Below are 23,510 nucleotides of genomic sequence, written 5' to 3' on the forward strand. Positions count from 1 at the left end.
CAGATATACTTTTCTGTTAAGGCTCCCCAGTCAATGGTCAAAATTACTGCACTTAATGAATCGCTTCTGACCTCAAGTAATAATTTTGACAATTGACTAGTTTTATGTGATATAGGAGTGATCGTGTTTGTATACAAATCCGTTGTATATTCTATTTTTAGAACTGATAAGACAAAGATCGGGTGGGCAGACGCCGAGCGTCCATGTTTTTCTGTTAACAGTGATGTTTTTCTAACGGCTTAAACTTTCTTAAAACACAAATGACATCAATAATTTTTTGATCAATGGAAAGAATATAAAACAAGCAATTTATTGATAACTTTTAAATATTATTTTGATATAAAATGGATTAATTATGAACGCTTAACTTACAGTGTTTTTTTTCTAAAAGTTTGGAGCATCGCTACGCCGCTATTAAAATCAAATGTCATTTAAAACGGTTATTCATTTTCAAAAAATATTTGATTAAGAAAATATGAAAATCGTAAGCATTTCAAAACTTTTTAAATTTTTAAAATCCATATATGAACGAAAAAGTTATTTAAAATTGAAAATTCTGATCCCATACACAATGTAAAAACATTTTGTTTTGCCCACCGCCAAATAAACAGGTGTTGATGCGTGACATCAGGGCGATCTCTCCTATCAGAAATAAATTTAAAGGCCTAGATTTTGGCAGTGGGCCAAGGGATTTCTGTCTTCACCGGCAAAGTTGGGGGCTAATGACCATCACAGTATGGCTCCAATAATCAAGGGTCATTGTTTATTGGAGAGTCAGTCTACCTTACATGTGTATCTATTAGTGAGAAGGAGAAAAATATTTGTTGATCAAACACAATAATAAAATAATCAGAAACTTATTTTCACCAAAATGAAATATTGAGAAACTTGCTTAAAGAAATATGCAAGTTTTTATTTTTCAAATTCTGTCTGGAGAATTGTGATATTTCAGAAAAATGTGACTTTCACTCATCTAAAGCTTGCAGAATACTGTAAATAACATTAATTTTGTCAAAAATTGAAAACAGAATGTGCATTTCAAAGTTACAAAGCAAAGCATGAAAAAAGTCCCTTTTGGCAACATACTGAAAACTGAGTATAGATGGAACAAAATAACTAACTAGAAAATGCTTTTGTAAAAAAGCACATGTCTCCCCCAATGCAAAGTCCTATAGGCAAGAAGTCAATAGGGGTCAGGAGCGAAAGTCAAAGAGACACTGATGGTTGGCTGCAATAGGGATCATCTACTTGGCATGTCCAGTCATCCCACTAAATTTCAACACTCTTGGCCTAGTGGTTCTCAAGTCACTGTTCAGGCTCCTGTGACCTTGACCTTTGATCAAGTGACCTCAAAATAAATAGGGGTCATCTACTCTGCATGTCCAATCATCCTATTAAGTTTCAACATTCTGGGTCAAGTGGTTCTCAAGTTATTGATCGGAACTGGTTATCAATGTTCAGGCCCCTGTGACCTTGACCTTTAATGGAGTGACCCCAAAATTGATAGGGGTCATCTACTTTGCATGTACAATCATCCTATGAAGTTTCAACATTCTGGGTCAAGTGGTTCTCTAGTTATTGATCGGAAATGGTTTTCCATGTTCAGGCCCCTGTGACCTTGACCTTTGACGGAGTGACCCCAAAATCAATAGGGGTCATCTACTCTTCATGACCAATCATCCTATGAAGTTTCAACATTCTGGGTCAAGTGATTCTCTAGTTATTGATCGGAAATGGTTTTCAATGTTCAGGCCCCTGTGACCTTGACCTTTGACGGAGTGACCCCAAAATCAATAGGGGTCATCTACTCTTCATGACCAATCATCCTATGAAGTTTCAACATTCTGGGTCAAGTGGTTCTCTAGTTATTGATCGGAAATGGTTTTCAATGTTCAGGCCCCTGTGACCTTGACCTTTGACGGAGTGACCCCAAAAACAATAGGGGTTGTCTACTCCAGCAGCCCTACAACCGTATGAAGTTTGAAGGTTCTAGGTCAAATGGTTCTCCAGTTATTACTCGGAAATGAAGTGTGACGTACGGACGGACGGACAGACAGGGCAAAAACAATATGTCTCCTGGGGGAGACATAATTACATGAATACAAGAAAATCAATTTCCAGTTCGAAAAAATACTGTTTGTCAGCACAAAGAACTCATGAAATTTTCACCATACTTGTGTTTTATTATCATTATTATTTTCAGTATCATTACTGTATCTTTTATCATCTTATATGTAATATAATAATAATAATAATCATCATCATAATGATAATAATAATAATAACTATTATGATAATAATGATGATGATGATGATGATTATTATAACATTAAAGTAATAGTTATTATCATCTGTATAATATCAAAATAAATTAATAATAATTATTATTATTATCATTCCACATTCACTGAAAAGAAAAATTAATTTCTTTCAACTCCATTGCACACATCTGGGGACACTTATATAGTAGTGAATCTAGGCCTTTAAGGATTTGACTTTATATAGCCCTGCTTACCTGTCTTGAATTATTAACAGAGGTAAATAGCACACACTCTGGACCAGAGATTAATACACAGTGTCAAGTTATTATATAACTATCCAAAAGCTATTGTAAGACAGGGCATGTTGTTTATCCAATATGCATTAAGATAAAACTGGAATAAAACTTTGTTATAATCATTTTATTCACGACTGCAAAACTGTGACAAAAAGGTCTACAAAAAAAAAAAAACTATTTGCAAAAATAAACAAAAGTATAAACAATAATTCTACTATATTCAATTTGTCTCCCAAATTTTACTTAGGGGTTTTAACAATTATAATGTAGGTAAAGTAAACAACAATACACAAACCTGTGCGAGACTAAAACAGGTCTAACAAAACAACAATAGTCAACTTGAGTATAATTCTCACAAAGCAGACTGCTCTAACCCTTAGCCTGCTAAATTTCTAAAATGGATTGGTCCATCATTTGAATTGGGCAGTACCATTTATTATTTGAAGGGGTATTCAATTAAAACTTGCTGACTGAATAGCAAACGGTGCAGACCATGAACAGACTGCATGGACGCGCAGGCTAATCTTGGGTCTGCACTGGTCGCCAAGGCAAAATCACATACCGAGCAGGCTAAAGGTTAGAGCCGTATGCAATCCACTAAATGCAGCCCTTAGGTACATACCTTTTTTTTTTATATTACTTTTTACAGGGATTATAGGGATTAGCAATTTTTAGCAATTTGTATAAAATAAGAACTGGCTAATGACAGTGCACTTGATAATTCGAAGCTCTTTCACCGAATATTAGCTTACATAAAAGAGCTTTAGCAAAATTTTCCTAGTTGAAAAAGAAAAGGGGTGTAATTTGGCTAAAATAAAAGCCTGAGTCATGATTCTATGATAGACATATGAGTGAAAACTGAAAGATTTCAAAAATGGAATTATGATGTAGTTTTGCACGTTTGATAAACCGGAAGTGATGGCGTAACGTCATTTATCTGGAAAACGTACAATAAAGCCTGGATTTGGTGTAAGGAAGTGAAAATCAATTTATGAATTAATCGAAACCTGTGAGTAACTTTATTATAATAGCACTGTTACTATATTTCTAACCCAAGAATATGATATTTAAACATATGAAATGATAAAAAATTCAAAATAATGTCTTAAAATTAGCGTGAAATGTCCTGTTCACTTTAATCATGGTCAAATATCTCAAAAATAAGTACACAGACATATACATTTGATTTCGATCAAAACGTGCAGAACTACCTTAACTTTAAAGTTCTCAAGATATCTTAGTAGCATAAAAAGCTGCTATTTTTTAAGCCCAGTTCAATCCTTTACTAGTAAAACGAGTGCTACTTTGTTGTCTACTGACTGTATCTCCTTGTCAAGGTTGGGACTTCTGGACTTTTTTCCTAAGGAAAGTATCCTAAGGAAAGTAGGTGGAAAAAGTCATTATACAAACCATGCTAGCGAAATTAGAAAATCAAAAACTGGACTTAAACTGCTAAAAATTTAATATTGTTTAGAAACAAATGAGTGCTACATTTGATCAAAATAGGTAAATATTTATAAGGAGGTTCATATACAGTAAAATTTTGATCAAATGTCAAGCATAATAACATACCAACAATTGTATACAGTACAATGCTAAGAGGAGAAAAATATACACAGAAGAAAAATGGGAGAAAAATATACGCAAGGAAGAAAAACAAGGAAAAATATGTATAAAGGAAGGAAAACTAGAGCTGTCTTGTAAAACAAACATGCTCCCCTCCTACGACAGCTTGTTGGAGGTAGCTGGGGGTGTTATTTTCAGACTCCAGTACATTGTGACCTTGTTGTTTGACCTCTTAAAAAACAGTAGCAATCATCAACTGATCATCATTCTATAAAATCTGATGGCCATACACCAAAATCTTCCCAACCTTTATATTCCTATTTTAGAACAAAGGTTGCTGCAACCTTGACATTTTGACATACTGACTCAAGAAGATGGATCATTTACTAACCAACTGAAGCTTGATGACCATATGCCCAAGCATTCTCAAATTTTTGATATGTAACCATTTCAGTACTGACCTCTAGCCCCGAAAACAATAAATGTAGTGGTTATCTACTGACCACAGGCAATCATCCTACCTAGTTTGAATGACTAGTACAGGTCAAAGTGTTCTGCATTTATTGATCAGAAACCTTCTTCAATGTTTTGACCATCTGACATGACCACCAAAAACATTAAGTTAACTAGGAAATCATCCTTATTAAGTTTGACCAATGTAGGCCAGTCCTCTAAATACAAAGAAAATTGTCTATTAATCGACAAACGACATGAGCAGAGCAATATATCCCTTCTTCTTCTAGGTAAGGGCATATAAATCTCCCATTACCCCCAAAAATATAATACATGTATACAGAAACTTGAATAATTATGATTAACACAGGGCAAAAGTTTAGACTTAAGTATCGATAACATCACACTAACTGATATGATTTTTGGCAACAAAATGAATTTAAGCAGCATACAGTTTATACTATTCTGTTCTGTTCTGTATCAAAGGTCATAGAACACTAAAATAACAAGGAGCATACATTTGAGACCCATCTATCAGTCAACAGAAACAAATTACAGATATTTTGAAGTGGGAATATTTTTTTTAAATTCTTGGACAGTTTCACTTGGGACCATAGTTCAGTCACTGCTTCAAACAATAGTGCTAACAACATACTGCTGCATGCATTAAGCTATGCTTACTTCAAGGAAATGCTGGAATTTAAAGGAGTGCAGAAACCGCTTGTAAATATGTATCAGTGGACTTGATTGGATACTTTGTTTATTCCTGATCATGCTGGACATGACTGATTCTGACTTTGCGACCAGTGTAGATCATGATCAGCCTGCACATCTGTGCAGTCTGATCAAGATGTGCACTGTTTGCCATTCAGTCAGTATCTGTCTGGTTATCTCAAGTTCATTATAGAAATTTAGCAGGGTAAGGGTTATAATACTGTGAAATCATTAATATTCAAGGGGACTATATTTTGAGGACTTTGTTGTTGAATCAATCCACTAAATTAACTTTTATCCTCCTTAATTTCTAAAATGGACTGGTCCATTATTCAATTTTGGCAGTACCATTTATTATTTGAAAGGGTATTCACGAAAATTTACTGGCTGAATAGCAAACAGTGCAGACTATGACATTGGTCTTCACTGGTCGCAAAGGCAGAATCACTTGCTGCCAGCAGGCTAAAGTTCAAATCCAAATGAACAAGAAAAAGTTGCAATTCTTTAACTTGGTCAGTGAAAATTGACATATGAGTCACGCCATGAGAAAACCAACATAGTGGCTTTGCATCTGCGCAGTCTGGTCAGAATCCATACTGTTCGCTTTCAAGTACTATTGCAATTAGAGAAACTGTTAGCGAACAGCATGGATCCTGACCAGACTGCGCGGATGCGCAGGCTGGTCTGGATCCATGCTGGTCGCAAAGCCACTATGTTGGTTTTCTCATGGCGCAGCTCAATTATCATATCACAACAAAATAACTGCTTTGGGCTGAACAACTCTTATTTCATACACATAAAATTTAATTATTTCAAATACAAATTAATATCCCAACAAAGCAAAACTGAGCAAATTTGTACTTGTTAAATTAATGAATGAAGCCTCAACTTAACAGGCTGAACAAAAGTTCCATGGGTAAAAAGCCCATATTCATAAGACAGTTTGAAATTTCAAAAAATTGAGGCTCACAGAAGGAGCCACTGTAGACGTTTATCAAATTTCTGCACAATATTCAGAGTTACCTGAATTCTAAACATAAAGCACTATAGTAGTAAGTAATTAAATCAGAAAGTGGGATACCTACAGAATAGGTCAGAAGTTTTTTCAGACAGACAATAATGTATATGAAATATCAAAATCATTTATCAGTTTTATTTAACTATTCAAAAATGTTTTGAACTTTAAATCTGTCAATGTATCTAAGCAACCACTGAAACAAAATGGCCACTATGTTTGATATATAAAATATCTGATACTACTTGGCCTTTCGGCCAATTTTAAAAATTCTTACAGTGAGAGAGTTCAAATCTGAGTAATATTGCCTCACTTCGTAAAGAAATACTATATATCAACTGCCTCTTTAAATTTATCAGACCCATTATCAGGGATGTTAAAATCTTTTTTCTGACTTGCCGAGCTTGTCCGACAGCCCATATGAGAAAGTAGAATTTCACCATATCTTAATATATAACCATTATATTGACAAGTACAAAATAGCTATTTATTAAAACTGGCAAGTTTGTCAAAATCGGAATGCACTGACCCCGATTATACCCTAATAGTTAAGCCAAGCATTACACCAATGATGCTACTGAAATCAACATTGATATATGTTTGAATCATTAAAAACATCAAAAAAGTTACATATATCTTCACTTAGGTATAACAATATGAACACATAAATTCTGAACACAATATGCATGAAAAAAAACAGAGTTCAACATTATCCACCAGCATAATTATATATCGGAATGGATACCAACTCGACATGAAAACAATGGGCGTTTGTAAAACACATATACCACCGTAACAGCCAAGTCAGAGGTAAATGGGTACGTAATTTCAGTCTCGAGAACAATGACTTTGACCTCAAACATATAAGGGGTTGTACATTGATCTTAGGCAAACATCCAATTAACTTTGATGGAAGTATACCCAAGCATTCTCCAGTTAATGACAGGGAACAGTATTTAACCTCAAGGCCATAGTAACCTTGACCTCTGATCCAATTTCCCCACAACAAGACATCTCTTGACCACAAGCTCTCATCCTATGACATTAAATGGTTCTGTGCCCAAAAATGTGAGTTCACAACTGAAAATGGCCTTCAGATCAAAGTTCACCCGACTCCTGCATCCTATCCCTGTAAGTGTTTAACTATTGAAGAAAAACTATTGAGCCATGCCATAAGAAAACCAAAATAGTGCGCTAGCAACCAGCATGGATCCAGACCGGCCTGCCTATTCGCGCAGTCTGGTCAGGATCCATGCTGTCTGCTAACAGTTTCTCTAATTGCAATAGGCTTTGAAAGTGAACAGCATCGATGCTGACCAGACTGTGTGGATGCGCAGGCTGGTCTGGATCCATGCTGGTCACAAAGACACTATGTTGGTTTCCTTATGGTGCGGCTCTATTATTTTTCGAAGTTCCATAATTAACTGACAATCCAATATCCAGTTAGTAACTGGACACCGATTTCCAGGCCATGCATTTTTCAAGCCTGAACCTGATTTCAGGTTATTTGCTATGTATCTTTTCTAAGAAAGAACACCTCTGGACTAAAGACCTGGAAATTTAATATGGCCCCTCCCAAGCCACCAAAAATATGTGTCATTATATGGCCCCAGGTCATCATCCTACCATTCTATAACATTTAAGTCAGAGGACCAAGCTTTTTTCAATATTGATCAGGAACTATTTTCTAGTACTTGACTTTCTGATAACCTGACCCAACTGGAGTCATATACTGAAACTAAGCAACCACACTATACAGGGGTTTTATAGCCATGTGTTTCATTGTATTCCAGGAAGACACTGAAAATCATTTAGTCTACCTGCCGACTGCCATAAGCAAAACAATACACCTCTCCTCTGAAGGAAGACGTAATGAGGTATATATACAATTCACATATCAAGGCATTTTTATCCCCCTAAAGTTCTATAACATAAATATATAATATTTTTAAGGCTTATCTTTTGATTCAGAAAAACATTCTAAAACTTGTTTTGTTAAAATAATTACATATTAAGTTACTGATAAGTTTGACATTGCCCAAACATATCATCTATATCTTAAAATAACCCAGTTTGAAAATTATTTTATTCTCAACCGTTATATACTATTGTACTACACATAGAAACACTGGTTTACAACACCATAAGCTTATACTAATGTAAACATACTGTGGGCGCGCTTGATTTCTTGTTCGGAGCAGAATTCCGGAATAGTGTTCTACCCCAGTGAATCAAGTGAATTTGGAACAATGTTCCGCTCTGTTCATTCAGAAAAATATTTGTAAAATAATCAAACCATCAAAAGGAGAGCTAACAATAATGTAACTATGTCTAAATAATACCATTGTAGTTAGTAAAAGTAAATAATTAATCTTTATAGAGCTATATAAGAAGCATATAGTTAAAATACGCAGTTTCATTTTCACCTTCCTGCCATTGTCGGCCATATTGTTTTCCTCATGCACCACCTGGGAAAAAGGTGCAAGGAGAACATGTTCTGAACTCTGCACCAGTGCGCTTGATTTATGTTCTACTTGTCCGGTGCACACTGAACCTGCACTGAGCACCAAATCAAGCGCGCCCACAGTGACATCTAAATAGCTCAATATGAGCCAGCATTCATCTTGTAGCTTTTTATTCTTGAACACAAAATTCTAGTCGCAATACTGATCTGTTATATCTAACTGCATATCTACACCTACTTGAGTATCAACCGGCCTTGGGTTCAGTTAAATTTCAACTAAAAACCCTACATAAAATGAGAATGGAATACACCTTTTGCCCAGTCAAACAACTGAATTCCGTACCAGTTTTTACAGTTGCAAGGTCTGTTAGTATAATTTGTGCCTTTTATTTCACTAATCACCAGGATTCCTGCATGTACCCTTCTGATTATCTGGGTTCATTGCTTGTATCTGGCCAAAATGACTTTTAAAAACACACTGGCATTTTACTTGTCCTTAGATCATATCGAGGGCTTGGCACAAAACTATTGTATCTTGTTATTTATTTATATATACTTACAATAGTTTTGCACCAAGCCCTCGATATGGAAATTTTCAAACTTATCATGGTGGAAGAAGCCCCCAGGCACTTCTACCAGCATTATCTCAAACACAGGCAGGTGCCTCGGCAGAACCACCAAAGTTTCATATGCTAGCTGGATGACATCCCCCACATGAAAGAGTTCTTAACTTAAAGCAAGGGTTCCACTTCCACAGCACTGAGGGGCAAGTGATCCGAAAACAGAAATCTAAATTCATGAAAATTATTGTAAAGCCATGACAAGTTACCAGATATTAACTGCACTAATGTGCAAATTCAAGACATTTTTTAATTCAAAAAGATCCAACTGCTGAAATTTTATGGGAAAAAGTCTGTTACAGATTAGGTAGATCAAACAGAATATGTTTTTCTTCATTTCGACTGAAATAGGCTGAATGCAAATTATACAGAGGTGCAGGTTATCTACAGGTGATTATGGTACTTATACACACACCCATCATAAAAAATAATTTTTATCGTTACTATTCATGAAGTTTTAAGGTTACCATTCATTTGCGATGATAACGTAAGAACAGCAGTACCACGAAGAAAACTCTTACAACCTAATACAACTGAAACGAAAATAATACCCATTTAACCGAAGTATTACTACAGTGTAAATAAATACTGTCAATATTGTAGCTAGTTGAGTTTTTGTTTTTTGTATCAATTTGTCTTAAAAAGCTACCTGCCTCAGGCAACCAGATTGCACTGCTTCTTAAGTGGCTGCTTAATAAAGGTCTGACTTGTAGTAGTTTTATCTTTGCTAATTTTCCTGAACATGCCCTCGTGCAAATTCAAAACACTCATGAAAATAACACAGCATTACCCCCAGAAGATCAGTAAACTAATGAGCACAAGTTCTTAACAAGTCAAATAAGACTGTTCTCTGTCAAATCATGAAATAAACGTGACCTGATAATTACCAAATCTACTATGCACTATTAGGAAGATTCCTAACATTTACCTTTGGTCTTTACTAAAGCTAGAATCACACTGCCCCGAATGGGCTTGCGGAATTGCATCTGCAGAACTCCTAATTCATTCGCAAGTTATCTGGTGTATCCGTTCAGAAACTGGGGGCATCCGGGGACAAGAATGATTTTGCCATGGATAATATATCTGTAAGGAATCAGTAATAAATCCATAAAATTTCTGAAATGATCATAACAGATCTTAAAAGATCGTAACAGTCCGAAAGACTTCACTGTGGTGAAAAAATATGAGATATTACGGTTTTATTCCAGTTCTAATAAGGTTATTTAAGGTTCTGTTACAATTGCATTAGATATTTACATACTGTAACAAATTTGCAAAACCCTTTTCTTACCCATCTGGATCAATCCGGGGATGGGAATCCGGAACTCATATGCAAGTCCATCTGGGGCAGTGTGATAGGCACCTAAAACACTGTTCCATCTTACTGTTTCACTCACGAGTAATATATAGAGGATATCATGCGTGTGTCTCCTCATACTGAATTTATTAAACAAGTTGGATAAAATAATAAAACCGAGGCTCTGCCAAGCATTTTATCAATTTTATTCAACAAGTTTAATAAATTCAATGTGGAAAGACACAAATGTAATATTCTTTTTATTACATGTAAGCTTTTCCTGCTTAAACATCAAAATTTTTCCTTTCTCCAACTATCATAGACCAAGTAAATTTGACCAACGTCCCCTACAGTCAAAACGACCTTAACATCAAAGCTACATGTATATTACACTAGGGTATTATCATATTTGGGTAATGGCTTTTTTCACTCCAATAATGTCAAACGTGATAAATGGAGATTCATCCATCAGCGTCTCTCAGCACTAGACCAGTGATGTCCGCAACTCAATCTGTACAAATTTTCATGGCTTGCCAGAAGCAAGACATTGTGTTTTTGTCTCATTTACTTGTGTAAATAGATTCTGCATCATGTGATATGTACAAATGATCTGTAGATTTTCTCTGCCTCTCGAAGTCCGCTTGTGTAGGCACCCGCTAATGTCTGATGGAACTGCTTGTGTGTAGCCTAAAATTGAAAACAGATATATGAGCCACACCATAAGAAAACCAACATAGTGCATTTTCCATACCAGCCGTGCAGTCTGGACAGGATCCATGCTGTCTGTTCACTGTTTCTTTAATTGCAATAGGCTTCGAAAGCTAGCAGCATAGATCCTGACCAGACTTCGCAGGCTGGTCTGGATCCATGCTGGTCACAAATGCACTATGTCGGTTTTCTCATGGTGCGGCTCATATGATATGTCATTTCTACATAGTATACTGTTTATCTGATTTTTAAATCTTTGATGAACAGGGTTGTCACGTAGTGTTGAGAAAATGAAATTTCCTGACTAAACCATACTTTTCACCACCATATTTTGCAGCTTCCTCCCCTAAAGCCGTCCAATTCACCCTTTTATATTTATTTTCTTACAGATATGTATGCTCTGGAGGCAAGGGTTGCAAAGCCTTTCAGTCTTCAAATTTCCAAAATTAACACAAAACTGATTCACATTTAAATTATGTTTATACACAATTACACCAAAATGTGTTTGGAAATACTTATATAAGTACTGCTTGCAGACTGCCAAAGCCACTGAACACTTTAAAACATCAACCCAGAATTTCATTTTTCCCTGGCTTTTCTAAAATTTCATTTTTCACTGACCATTATGATCAAGATTTCCCTGTCAATTCACTGACCTTGAAAAAACAACAACAACATTTTCCCCTGACTTTTCAAGGTAATTGGCAATCCTGATGAAAGAGGACAAAAAGCATTAGTAACAAGGAGCTGCGTTCAATATAAACGCTTGATGCCCCCGGTGGCATCCTTGTCGATACAAAGCAACCTAAGTCAAAAACGAGGTCAAGGTCAAACTGAGGTCAGGTGATGTTTGAAGATGAGGAATGGTCACAGGTTATATCTGTATTAGTATCAATTCATTCTTGTAAGCGGTATTAATGCTAGATGAAACGTTCCCATTTGGTTAACCAAGAGATGGCCCATATAAAGCAACCTAAGTCCAAAATGAGGTCAAGGTCAAGGTCAAACTGACATCAGGTGATGTCTGAAGATGAGGAATGGTCGCAGGTTACATCTGTATTAGTATCAATTCATTCTTGTAAGCAATATTGATGCTAGAACGGGGCATAAAAATTTAAATAATTAGAACATACCTCTCCTGCAAAGTAGATTTTATCATTTAAATCTCTCTCGAGATTATCGAAGGCTTCCTCTCCACAATTGGTTGGTATGTAAGAATAGGACATTCCTATATGCTCTGTCTGGTACCATCGGGATACATGATAGTTTGATGGCTCTGGAACATCCTGTAAAACATATTTATCAGTGTTATCCTTTAACTTTTACCCTGCTAAATTTCTATAATGGATTGGTCCATCAATCAATTTGGGCAGTACCATTTATTTTTCAAAGGGGAGTTCATTGAAATGTTACTGGCTGAATAGCAAACAGTGTAAAGCATTATCCATGTAGGCTGATCTTGGTCTGCACTAGTCACAAAGACACAATCACTTTCCGGCAGCAGGCTAGCATTTAATTTGTAAAATCAATTAAAATTCATATGGCAGTTTTTCAACTACAGAGGCTAAGGACAATAAGTGATGTCTCGGAATCATTTCTGGCCCAGTTTAGAAAAAAAAAGCTACTGGTCAATTTCACAAATTAATCAAATGTTTTGGGTCCTACCTCTACCTATAGTGTTTTAACTTCTGGTCTAGTCTAGCTTCAAATGTCATTATTACATACTAGACTTTGTTCTTGAATTCTTACAATGAAATCTGAAATGTCCATATTTTCCATATTGACATATGAGCCGCACTATGAGAAAACCAACATAGTGGGTTTGCGACCAGCATGCGTATCTGCATAGTCTGGTCAGGATCTACGCTGTTTGCTTTTAAAGCCTAATGGAATTGGAGAATCTGTTCGCGAACAGCATGGATCCTGACCAGACTGCGCAGGCTGGTCAGGATCCATGCTGGTCGCAAAGCCATTATGTTGGTTTTCTCATGGCACGACTCAATTATGACATTCATACCAGATCTGTGACCTCCTTCCTTTGATAACAAGTGTTCTGGCATCAAACTGTTTATTTGTTGTAAACTTTTCAATTTTACTCTAGGCTAAACAAAATTTTTCAAATAAAATATTTTCTAAAACTTCACTTTTCTACAATATCAAGTTACTGGTACATGTATGTGTTATCCAAAATTTGTGTTATCCAACCAACTTATGACTTATGAAACGAGCACAAGTCTGTACATTTTTTTTAACACAGGTGACATGTATTATGACTTTTCATAACAACTACATACAGCACTTTCGGGAGTACTGTTAATTCATTTTCAAGGCACTAATTTCCATGGATTTCATGGTCAAGTCAATCCATGGAATTAAAACCAAGGAACAAGAAAACTCCTATTCCTGATAAGTTAAAAAATTTAAATTAACAAATTCATATTCCTGTGAATTAGCCATTTTGATTAAAACCACAAAATTTCACATCCTCAGTACAATTACACAGTATTTATTGTCGCGCACACAGATAATTAGTGAAAATAAGCGAGAATAAATCACTTTGAACAGTTTCTGTTGTGCAATATGTTGATACCAACCTGTTTGCAAAAGGCAGATCTAAGGATTTCCATACACATTTCAATAGCCTGCTCGTCTGTTTTTTCTTTGAGAATATTCACTGCAGCACCGGATATGTATGTAGCCAGCATTGGTTTGTCTTCCTGAAGAAAGGAATCAATTTTTATTACTGTACGTAAATATCTCAAGCTGTGGACCAAGAGGTAAGTCTTTACATAAAACTTTCAAGAATTTTCTACATTGAAGCATATAATGACGTTTATATAGGAAAATCAGCAATCCACTTATTCTTTAAATCAAAACTTATTAAAGTCACAAAAAACAAGGCAGTCTGAAAGACAGCTAAATCCCCCGCCACTGCTATGGATAGTGAAAGGGTAAAACCTTTGATTTTAGCTGTGACCTTGACCTTGAACTGACATGGCTGATTCATGAATTCTGCATAACATCTTGATGAGGTGATCATTTGACCAAAGTTTCATGAAAATCCTTCAAGGGGTTTAGGAGATACAGAGCTGAAACCTTTGACCTTCAGTTGTGACCTTGACCTTGAGTTGACATGGCTGACTCATGAGTTCTTGATGAGGTGATCATTTGACCCAAGTTTGATGAAAATCCTTCAAGGGGTTAAGGAGATACAGAGTGGACACCAAATGGAAGGCTCAAACCTTCGACCCTTAGTTGTGACCTTGACCTTGAGCTGGCATGGTTGACTCATAATTTCTGCACATCGTTCTGATGAGGTAATCATTTGACCCAAGTTTTATAAAATTCCTTCAAGGGGTTTAGGAGATATAGAGCGGACACGAAATAAAAGGCTCAAAGCTTTGACCTTCAGTTGTGACCTTGACCTTGAGCCAACATGGCTGACTCATAAGTTCTGCACATTGCCTTGATGAGGTGATCGTTTAACCCAAGTTTGATGAAAATCCTTCAAGGGGTTTAGGAGATATAGAGTGGACACAAAATGGAAGGTTCAAACCTTTGACCCGAAGTTGTGACCTTGACCTTGAGCTGGCTGACTCATGGGTTCTGCACATTGTCTTGATGAGGTGATCATTTGACCCAAGTTTTATAAAATTCCTTCAAGGGGTTTAAGAGATATAGAGCAGACACAAAATGGCAGGCTCAAACCTTTGACCTTGAGTTGTGACCTTGACCTTGAACCGACAAGGCTGATTCATGGGTTCTGCACATCGTCTTGATGAGGTGATTATTTGACCCAAGTTTCATGAAAATCCTTCAAGGGGTTTAGGAGATATGGACCGGACACAATTTTGTTACGGACGGAAGGACGGACGGAAAGACGGACGGAAGGATGCAGACCATTCCTATAATCCCTCCGCCACGGCGGGGGATTAATAAAAATTTTAATAGAGATGCCTCATAGCTTAACACTAAAAACCTGTTGCCTTGGATATAAAATATATGACCAAATTACCTGATACCACAGCATAGATGACTAAAGACCAGGTGCCTTCGATATGCTTGATGCGACATAGTATAGGAGACAAAAAGTGATCGAGTATTGCAGTGGCAATACAAAAGTCCCCTACCGGTACAGATCTTTCAATAGTAACCTTGACCTTTGACAACAAGCATAAGTCATGTGTTGACACACTGTCTCATCAATGAGAACATTTCTGTGTAGCATTAAAATAATCATTCAATACATATAAAAGTTATGGAGCAGGAACAATTTTTACTTGACCTTCAATAGTGACCTTGACCTTTGATCACCAAGTTTTTATGAAACTAGCTTGAATACTTTTTAAGTAATTGCACGATCCAGATTTGCGTTCCTATAGTCCCTTCTGGTGTTCCACAAGCAGGGGACTAAAATGCCTGGTGCCTTGGGCATATCATAGAAGATACTCTTATTCAGACATACTATAGAAGAAAATCTTACCTTGAATATTATTTATATCATAGAAAACAGAACTTATGTGCCTTAAATATATTAGAGAAAAAACTTGATATCCCTGGATTCCGAGGAACCATAATTTACCTGGCATACATGTATGTCACAGAAACTAGACATATCTGGCATACGTTACAGAAACTGGACATATCTGGCATACGTCACAGAAACTAGACATAATTATTATCTGGCATACGTCACAGAAACTAGACATACATGTGTATCTGGCATACGTCCCAGATACTAGATATATCTGGCATACATCACAGAAACTAGACATATCTGGCATACATCACAGAAACTAGAAATATATGGCATACGTCACAGAAACTAGGTATTTCTGGCATATATCACAGAAACTAGACTTACCTGTGATATATCATAGAAGACATCAAACAATCCTGGTACAGTTGAGGTAGATAATATCTGGCCAAACATGGCAGACTCTTTCACAGTCTTGCTCCAAAACTTACTTGGAAATTCTAACATAACCTGAAATAAGAAATATTTTATGTCTGAAAAAAAAAAAAAGGGTTTCAAATATTACAGATATCCTCAGAGCCAGCCACACCATTATCAAAGTATATATTTATTACAATGTACTGTTACACACAGCGACATGGATCAAACAGTTTATATTTCGATAGTATTGGTGTACAATTTGTTTTTGTTGTATTTAACATCACACCGGCAAAATAATCTTAAAATTCAAAATGGACTTTCAAGCTTTTCATGGAGGAGGAGGACCCCAGGTGCCCCTCAAAGAATTATTTCAGGCATAGGCCTACACCTGGGCTGGCTGGATGACTTTCTCATATGAAAGAATACAAATCTCAAGTGATGTTTAAAACCCACAGCTGCAGTGAGACGTGTCAGGGTGGACAAAGTAGTGCATGAATTCAAGACTATGGGGAAAATTAAACAGCATACATGTCAACAACTATGAAGTGCAAATTCTTAACAATGTGAATATGACTTGCCTATCAAATTCAAAAGGAGGCCACACCAACAGTTCAGTTAAAGTATATGTAAGCATTCTGGCATTTAATAGCCTAATATCAGGCCCTGTCCTAAAAATTCTGAGACCAACAGTATCCAAATGATGTACAATCAAACACCCATTTGTTTTGCTGAATAGCAGTTTCAGCTTGTAATAGCTCACCTTCTCTACACTCCCGCAACCAAGTGTTACTTTCTTGAAATCGGGTAAGGGCGGGTTGAATTTAATCTTATCTTCTTTCAACACTTGTAAAGGTACTGTAACTAATACCTGAAAATACAATAATCATGTCAACATTTTTGATAAATGCCCCATGATATAATAAAGTCTGTCAGAGGGTCGTAACTCCAGAAAAATAAGAGGGCCATGATGGCCATAGATAGCTCATCTGAGCAAACAATTTACGTAGAGGATCAAGCATGGATATTATATGTGAAATTATTTTGAAATTGGCCTAAGACAAGACTGTAAGTGTAACTGCAATGACTTACAAGACAGTAAGGGTGATGACACACAAAGGAAGTAAGCATAACAGTAATGACCTTACATGTGTATTTCAACGGTAATGACTTATTGAGACAGTAAGTGAATTTAAGTGAAGACTTACCAAGACTGTAAGTGTAATTGTAACAAATTACCGAGACTGTAATTGTAATGACTTACAGAATCTGTAAGAGTAATTGTAATGAGTTACAGAGCCTGTAATTATTTTGATTTATGGAAACTGTAAGTGTAATTGTAATGACTTTCCGAGATCATTATTTGTAATTGTAATGACTTACTTTAGATGCGAGGAAGCTGTCTCCAGAGGAACAAGTGACATTTATTGCATCCTCCGAATAGTCTATCATTGTTACCTGAAATAGAAAGGTATTTAATTCAGTTCTGTTCAACTGTAAATCACACTGACAATGTATGTCATACAACCACTTTTAACCTTTTGGTGACAATGACTCTAGGTGCCTTGCTGTGCATTATAACTGGTGAAGGTGAGCATTTGTGTGGAACTATCTTCCTTAAGCCAGCTTAGCAGATCCCTCATATGAAAGAATTCTACAGCCACAGGTTTCAAACTCAGAGTAGTGAGGGACAAGTTATTCTGGAGTCAGTAACTTTTCACAACCTTTTGGCCAAGTAGGTCCCAATACTAATTCAACAGTGATGGTAAAACTGCATCGTAATGGTCTTTCCTGCCCGACAGGTACATGTTTTGACAGGTCTGTTGTGCCAGAGCCATTTTGTTTGTAACTAAAATGGTTTTCTATACTGTCAAATATCAGTAGGAATACAAACCCTGGAACAATTATTCAGACGAAAGCATCACCAGTAAAATCTTTGGTCAATAAAAAAAGTTTTTCTAAAAGCCATTTTATATTTTGTCAGTAAGAGAGTCCTCAACATTATAAAAAGGTCAATTATGAAAACATATGAGATAAACTCTCTACTGTAAACACAGCAAAGTTCTAGATTAAATTCTTTCAAGGACGACATTCTTTCTGACCTGTTAGCAACCTAGTCCAAAATAAGGTCAAGTTCAAGTTCAAGGTCAAACTGAGGTCAGGTGATGTCTGAAGATGAGGAATGGTTACAGGTTACATCTGCATTAGTATCAAGTCATTCTATTAACGGGTATTGATGCTAGACGAAACGGTCCCATTTGGTTAACCTCGTACGGACGAACGAACGAACAGACGGACGGACAGGACAATCACTATATGCCTCCCGCATCAGTAGATGCTGGGGGGCATAAAAACAAAAACATTTAGGTATCAGGAAATTTATGCCATATTTCTTAAGAATGGTTTAAACTTAATTACTGACAGACTATATGTTATGGAAACACATGAGGACTAGTTGTTTTTAACTAATTTTTACAATGAAAATCAAGAAGTATTTTGTAACACTTCTTTTCAAGGTAAACTGCCTTAATTATAAATATCTATATTTCATGCATTAAACACATAATCCTCTGTGGCAGTATTGGTATAAACAGCGGATTTTTTTTCATTGCAGCGGCAGGCCAGATTCAATTCCCTAGATGGGCATCTTTTCTTAATTTGGCATTTTTAAGATAATTTAAAAACAAAAGATCATATTCAAATGTTCATAATATGACTAAACTTCAATTTTACAGAAAGATAATTTTTAGCAAAATCTGGATGTCAGTGCCTAATGTAAATTGAGAAATCAAAATTATCTTTTAATAGCAATCTGTACTTAAACACAAACTAGGGTTTTTACAAATTCATCACAGGGAATAAAGTTGCTATACGCAAAATCCTACATGAAACTGGAGCTGTTTTTGAAAAAAGAGCAAGTCTCCCACAACTGCTTTATCATCTAGATTGACATTTCTTCTCCATTATGTATCTGAGTCAATCATGCACCAAGACCTGTATCACTTTCATCTGTAATTTCAGTAATTCAAGGGCCATAATTCCAAAGTGCCTAGGCCGTTTTGGCTAGTTATCAAACTTTGCAGAGGACTTATTGGCACACACATTTTGTTAAATATTGGTGAAGATTGGATGAGAACTGTTTGACTTCAAGTGTAGACAAGATTTGTGACAGGTACATACAGACAGGAGTATATCAATATGTCACCCACACCACTGAGAAGGGGAAAACATAATTAGCAGATCTACTGTATCCATACCGGTGAATTCTTGACCACAGGTATGTTTTCAGCAAGTTTGTTGAGGACTTTAGAGAAATCATCTTGTACAAGTACCGGAGGCCCATGGAATTGTGGGTAGTCATCATTCTGGTCCCAGTAGAGAGACGATATATTGGAGAGGCTACTACCACAGGCGTACTCTAAATTACTGCGATGAAATCTCAGCAAATTTTCTTCAAGCTGTTAAATAAACAATTATTTTTTTTAGCTACCTGTTAGATAAAGAAGATAAAATAAAGGTAGAAAGAACACTTGATAAACTGCTTTTATTAACAATGGTATCAATATTATCATAATGAAAACAGTCATAAAAGTAAAAGCGATCTTACCTCAATATTTATATTAGATATTTACAACAAGAGCTGTCACTAATGGTGACAAATGCCCCCCTGCAGCACCTTGACCTCCGACCTGGTGACCCCAAAGTCAGTAGGGGTGGTGTACTAAATAAGTACTATCAGCAAGTGAAGTTTGAAGGTCCTGGGTGCAGTGGTTCGCCCTTCATGCAAAAAGTTAATGTTGTGACAAAAAAAACACAAAGGAACGAACAAACAAACATTTGAAAACTAATATGCCTCCCTTCAAGGGCATAAAAATAAAAGGTTATTAATTTTACCATAAACGTGCAACCACCGTAACTAAAGTATACTAAAAAATGCTTTTGTAAAAAAGCGCATGTCTCCCCCAATGCAAAGTCCTATAGGCAAGAAGTCAATAAGGGTCAGGAGCGAAAGTCAAAGAGACACTGATGGTTGGCTGCAATAGGGATCATCTACTTGGCATGTCCAGTCATCCCACTAAATTTCAACACTCTTGGCCTAATGGTTCTCAAGTCACTGTTCAGGCTCCTGTGACCTTGACCTTTGATCAAGTGACCTCAAAATTAATAGGGGTCATCTACTCTGCATGTCCAATCATCCTATTAAGTTTCAACATTGTAGGTAAAGCGGTTCTCAAGTTATTTCCAAAAAATGATTTTACATGAACAGGCCACTGTGACCTTGACCTTTAATAGACTGACCCCAAAATCAATACGGGTCATCTACTCTGCATGTTCAATCATCCTATGAAGTTTCAACATTCTGGGTCAAGTGGTTCTCAAGTTATTGACCGGAAATGGTTTTCCATGTTCAGGCCCCTGTGGCCTTGACCTTTAACAGAGTGACCCTAAAATTGTTAGGGGTCATCTACTCTGCATGACCAATCATCCTATGAAGTTTCATCATTCTGGGTCAAGTGGTTCTCAAGTTACTGACCGGAAATGGTTTTCAATGTTCAGGCCCCTGTGACCTTGACCTTTCACAGAGTGACCCCAAAATCATTAGGGGTCATCTACTCTGCATGACCAATCATCCTATTAAGTATCAATATTCTGGGTCAAGTGGTTCTCAAGTTACTGACCGGAAATGGTTTTCAATGTTCAGGCCCCTGTGACCTTGACCTTTAATGGAGTGACCCCAAAATCAATAGGGGTCAGTTTCTTTGCATGTACAATCATCCTAGGAAGTTTCAACATTCTGGGTCAAGTGGTTCTCTAGTTATTGATCGGAAATGGTTTTCCATGTTCAGGCCCCTGTGACCTTGACCTTTGATGGAGTGACCCCAAAATCAATAGGGGTCATCTACTCTTTATGACCAATCATCCTATGAAGTTTCAACATTCCGGGTCAAGTGGTTCTCTAGTTATTGATCGGAAATGGTTTTCAATGTTCAGGCCCCTGTGACCTTGACCTTTGATGGAGTGACCCCAAAATCAATAGGGGTCATCTACTCTTCATGACCAATCATCCTATGAAGTTTCAACATTCTGGGTCAAGTAGTTCTCTAGTTATTGATCGGAAATGGTTTTCAATGTTCAGGCCCCTGTGACCTTGACCTTTGAGGAAGTGACCCCAAAAACAATAGGGGCTGTCTACTCCAGTAGCCCTACAACCCTATGAAGTTTGAAGGTTCTAGGTCAAATGGTTCTCCAGTTATTGCTCGGAAATGAAGTGTGACGTACGGACGGACAGGGCCAAAACAATATGTCTCCTGGGGGAGACATAAATATAGTGGAATGCATTGGTAGAACCACTGACCTGCCAGCCAGCTGGATACCTTCCTCACATAGTTTTACATCCCATCTGCGGTTTCAAACCCAATATGGTATTAGAAATTTTGAAGTTAGCAATCTCAACCAGATGGCCACAGAGACCCAAAAATAGTCAATTATCAACATGTACACAAGTTGGATGACCAGATTTTTGTGCAGTATATATATAGATTATAGATCATTTAATGACATAATGAAATTAACTTTTGCAGTAAATGATTCGAAATTCTAAAATCTCTGGTAACCGTTACTGACTGGGATTTTAGACTTGTTAAACTATAAATATTATGATATGTAAACAAATTCTAAACTGTACAAAATCTTGGCAAGTAAAACTGTAATACCTGTATATATGAGCCGTGCCATGGGAAAACCAACATAGTGCGTTTGCGACCAGCATGGATCCATGCTGTTCGCTATCAGTTTCTCTAATGGCAATAGGCTTTAAAAGCGAACAGCATGGATCCTGACCAGACTGCGCGGATGTGCAGGCTGGTCTGGATCCATGCTGGTCGCAAACCCACTATGTTGGTTTTCCCATGGCGCTGCTCATATCTTTTTACCTTTGTGAATCTGATGCCCGATTCATCTTTGAACTGGTTGTGAAGTTCTGTAAATCTGTCTGAAGATACAGGCATATTACAAATTTCAAGACTTATATATTATTATACCAGATCTATATAGTGCCCTTTTCATGGTAAACACATTCAAAGGCACTTTACATAGATTTACAAACAGGCGTATCAATTTAGCAAAAATTGACCATATGTAAAATAGAGTCACCTCCCGTATAACAAGAGCTGTCCGTAAGACAGCCAAGCTCGACTATTCGAAATATTGTCACAGAAGCAGGAAATTATTACCCAAAATGTTAAATATCAAAAGAGTTTTAAGTTCGAAAGGGGACATAATTTGACTAAAATACATATCAGAGTTATGGGACTTGATGTTATCAACTAGTTTTATAACCCGAAGAAACATGTTAAGTTTCAATTCAATATCTGCATTAGTTTTGGGGATAGTAACTTGCATGTTAAACTTTAACCAGAATTTTCTAAGTCCAAAAGGGGGCATAATTTGCTCAAAATACATGTTAAGAGTTATGGAACTTGACCCAGTGAGGTTGGTAATTGACCTTGAAAAAGAATAAATAAGTTTCAAAGCTATATGCCTTTTGGTAATAGCTGTATGTACTTGCACGCAAAACTTTAACCAGGATTTTCTAAGTCCAAAAGGGGGCATAATTTGCCCAAAATACATGTCAGAGTTATGGGACTTGGTGCTATCAACTAGTTTTATAACCCCGAAGACATATGTGAAGTTTCAATTTAATATCTGTAGTAGTTTTGGAGATAGTTACTTGCATGTAAAACTTTAACCAGAATTTTCTAAGTCCAAAAGGGGGTATAATTTGCCCAAAATACGTGTCAGAGTTATGGGACTTGACCCAGTGAGGTAGGTAATTGACCTAGAAAAAGAAAAAATAAGTTTCAAATCTATATGCCTTTTAGTAATAGCTGTATGTACTTGCACGCAAAACTTTAACCAGAATTTTCTAAGTCCAAAAGGGGGCATAATTTGGCCAAAATACATGTCAGAGTTATGGGGCTTGACCCAGTGAGGAAGGTAATTGATCTAGAAAAAGAAAAAATAAGTTTCAAATCTATATGCCTTTTAGTAATAGCTGTATGTACTTCCACGCAAAACTTTAACCAGAATTTTCTAAGTCCAAAAGGGGGCATAATTTGGCCAAAATGAAGGTCAGAGTTATGGGACTTGGTGCTATCAACTAGTTTTATAACCCCGAAGACACATGTGAAGTTTCAATTCAATATCTGCATTAGTTTTGGAG

General features: G+C 36.5%; 1 protein-coding gene across 1 annotated transcript in view; it reads right to left on the reverse strand.

Moving 5' to 3' along the window:
• Positions 1–2,666: 2,666 nt before the first annotated feature.
• Positions 2,667–23,510, reverse strand: part of LOC123540084 (lysine-specific histone demethylase 2-like) — a 53,863-nt gene continuing 33,019 nt past the window's right edge. The window contains exons 12-19 of the mRNA XM_053526187.1: positions 22,222–22,280; positions 19,546–19,746; positions 17,672–17,746; positions 17,052–17,159; positions 16,259–16,381; positions 13,989–14,111; positions 12,528–12,680; positions 2,667–11,373 (exon numbers count right to left, since the gene is read on the reverse strand). Coding sequence (XP_053382162.1) covers positions 11,275–11,373; positions 12,528–12,680; positions 13,989–14,111; positions 16,259–16,381; positions 17,052–17,159; positions 17,672–17,746; positions 19,546–19,746; positions 22,222–22,280 — 941 coding nt within the window. The 3' untranslated portion in view covers positions 2,667–11,274. The remainder of the gene's footprint in view (positions 11,374–12,527; positions 12,681–13,988; positions 14,112–16,258; positions 16,382–17,051; positions 17,160–17,671; positions 17,747–19,545; positions 19,747–22,221; positions 22,281–23,510) is intronic.

Source organism: Mercenaria mercenaria, chromosome 16, assembly GCF_021730395.1.
Source record: "Mercenaria mercenaria strain notata chromosome 16, MADL_Memer_1, whole genome shotgun sequence".
NCBI lineage: Eukaryota > Metazoa > Mollusca > Bivalvia > Venerida > Veneridae > Mercenaria > Mercenaria mercenaria.